General features: G+C 40.7%; 1 protein-coding gene across 1 annotated transcript in view; it reads left to right on the top strand.

The window, feature by feature from the left end:
- Positions 1–4: 4 nt before the first annotated feature.
- The window catches only part of RSAD2 (radical S-adenosyl methionine domain containing 2), a gene marked incomplete at its 5' end in the record, with an annotated part of 5372 nt that continues 2690 nt past the window's right edge, over positions 5–2686 (top strand). The window contains 4 exons of the mRNA XM_010135572.1: positions 5–158; positions 348–509; positions 949–1178; positions 2453–2602. Coding sequence (XP_010133874.1) covers positions 5–158; positions 348–509; positions 949–1178; positions 2453–2602 — 696 coding nt within the window. The remainder of the gene's footprint in view (positions 159–347; positions 510–948; positions 1179–2452; positions 2603–2686) is intronic.

Here is a 2686-nt window from a genome sequence, read left to right as displayed (position 1 = left end):
AGAGTTGGACGACCTGTCCCCGACGCCCACCAGCGTCAATTACCACTTCACCCGGCAGTGCAACTACAAGTGCGGCTTCTGCTTCCACACGGCGAAGACCTCCTTCGTGCTGCCCTTGGAGGAGGCCAAGCGGGGACTGGCGATGCTCAAGGAGGCGGGTGAGTCCGGGGATGGGACCGCCGGTGGGAGCCGGGGCGGCCGGTCCCAGCAGGACCAACTGGCGTCGAAGAAGTTATCCCTAGGGGGTGCCCGCTTCATACCGCCGCAGTCGGGCACTAACAGCGTGTGGAAAGAGCAGGCAGTAGTCAGGCAGAGGTTCACAGCACCTTCCTTTGGCTCTTTTCTAGGAATGGAGAAAATAAATTTCTCGGGAGGAGAACCGTTTCTTCAGGACAGAGGCGAATTTGTAGGCAAACTGGTCCAGTTTTGCAAGCAGGAGTTGAAGCTTCCAAGCGTCAGTATTGTTAGCAATGGCAGCCTGATTAGAGAACGATGGTTCAAGAAGTACGGTAAGAAAAAACACTGTGCACAGCAGCGCTGGTGGAGGGTTTGGAGCGTACTAGGGGCAGCCTCACCAAAAAGGGTTTGGTGCAAGTGGGACGTGGTTTGTTAGTGGTTCATTTACAGTAAATTCAGACTAAATGTAAATACCAGTGAAATATTGTTAATTTTATGTTGTGAACGTAGGCAGTTTGCACTATTGCCTCTTTGATATAATATAATAAAATAACAGCTCAGACGGTACCCATAATGCAGGGGACACAAACACACATACAAAAAATACATGTTTTGATGCTGCTGCTGTGGCTTTTGTGGTTTATGTGAAGACTCCACAGAACTGTACTTACACGGCACTTTGTGACAGATCACAAGGAAGTGAAAGTGGGCAGAATCTTGACAGCTTTTAACTGAGGGACTGAATAATAAATTTTAAAAACTTGTTTTCAGGTGAATATTTAGACATTTTGGCAATTTCATGTGACAGTTTTAATGAGGATGTCAACGTTTTAATTGGCCGTGGTCAAGGAAAAAAGAACCACGTGGAGAATCTGCATAAACTGAGACAGTGGTGCCGAGAGTATGCTGTTGCTTTCAAAATAAATTCAGTGATCAACAGATTTAATGTTGAAGAAGATATGAATGAGCAGATCAAGGCACTCAACCCTGTGCGCTGGAAGGTAAGAAAGTAGTGTATACCATAGGTTTGCTGTTCAGAGAAAAGTAATAATGAAGTGAAATCCTGGAGTTGTCTGAACTTCTAATGACCTCAGTCAGATACCCAACTCCAGCTTGGGCTGGCATTAGCAGACTTCTTGTCAGTGTTACACGGTGTTGAGACAGGTACAGTCTGTCTCCTTCTGCACTTAAATGGAGGCAAATATGTCAAGATTCTTTTTTGTTGTGATATTTACAGGAAATTGCTATCTAAGCATATGTAAATCTATTTTTAAATTATAAATAGGTCTTTAACATTTGAAAATGTGTTCTGGTTTAGAGAAAATGAGAAACGTTAGTGTACATTAGATTTATATCATTAGCAATATATAAGAGTACATTAGATATTAATGTTCCATTATAGTGTATTACTGGTTACTGTGCATATATTATGATATTTTCTACTAGAAGTGTATTAAATACATTACACTATCAGTTTGAAAATGGGTAGAGATAATGTAACTTATAAATACGGGGGAACTTCTGGAATAATTTCTCATTATTTGCTTCATGGAAATTGGTATACGCAAATGATTTCCCAGAAAAAAACCCAAATCGCTCTAAGTGAAATCTTGGTCCCACTAAAGGAGTGTAAGGAAAATATGACATACATTTTAATATTTTATCAAGGTTCCTGGCCTACTTTCTTACTGGGGTTATAAAGCAAAGGCGCCTTTTTTCCTTCAAAGTCTGTTCTGAAAGCATTTGAGGAATTGGCCTTTAGGAGTCTGTTAAGTAGACACACTATTAGATTTTGTTTCTGGGGAGTTGTCCCTATCTTTTCTTTTCATCCCAAGCTAGTTAAACTTACAGTCACCAATCAGGTTAAAATCTTTAAGAATAAAGATTGACTTGATAGTCTGCATTGTACATAGTACCCACTGGCATTTATAATAGAGCCATTCTGTTTGAGGTTCAGCACAAAATTTATTTGAGCTTTGATTATCAGTGCCCTTATTAAGAACAGAGCAGTTAATATTTCTGTGGAAACCTGATCAGAAACCATGACTGCATGATTACATTTAGAACTATGTAATGTTAATTTACTAAAATAAATCTGCACTGTGCCCTTCACGTAGTATTCACTTACCACAATTTGTCTCAGTGTGGCTCCACTGAGAGAAAAATAAAAGACATTGCTACTGAGACAACTGAAGGTTTTTGTCATGGTGACAGTCTCTTATCCTCAAGGCAAGTGAAAACATAAAAATCCTAACCAGGTGCCTTCTGTCTTCAGGTATTCCAGTGCCTGCTCATTGAAGGGGAAAACAGTGGTGAGGATGCCCTGAGAGAAGCAGAAAAATTTGTTATCAGCGATGAAGACTTTGAACGATTCCTGGATCGCCACAAAGATGTGTCCTGTTTGGTACCCGAATCAAATCAGAAGGTAGAATTGAAACTGTCCTTTTGTAACTTCATTTTCAAATAAGGTTGGAAAGAAACTAGGAGCTTTCAGGCAATTAACACTTTC

Source organism: Buceros rhinoceros, unplaced genomic scaffold (genome assembly GCF_000710305.1).
Source record: "Buceros rhinoceros silvestris isolate BGI_N320 unplaced genomic scaffold, ASM71030v1 scaffold21534, whole genome shotgun sequence".
NCBI classification, from domain to species: Eukaryota; Metazoa; Chordata; class Aves; order Bucerotiformes; family Bucerotidae; genus Buceros; species Buceros rhinoceros.
The sequence above is the reverse complement of the archived record's forward strand: the minus strand, read 5'-3'. Positions and strand labels throughout refer to the sequence as shown.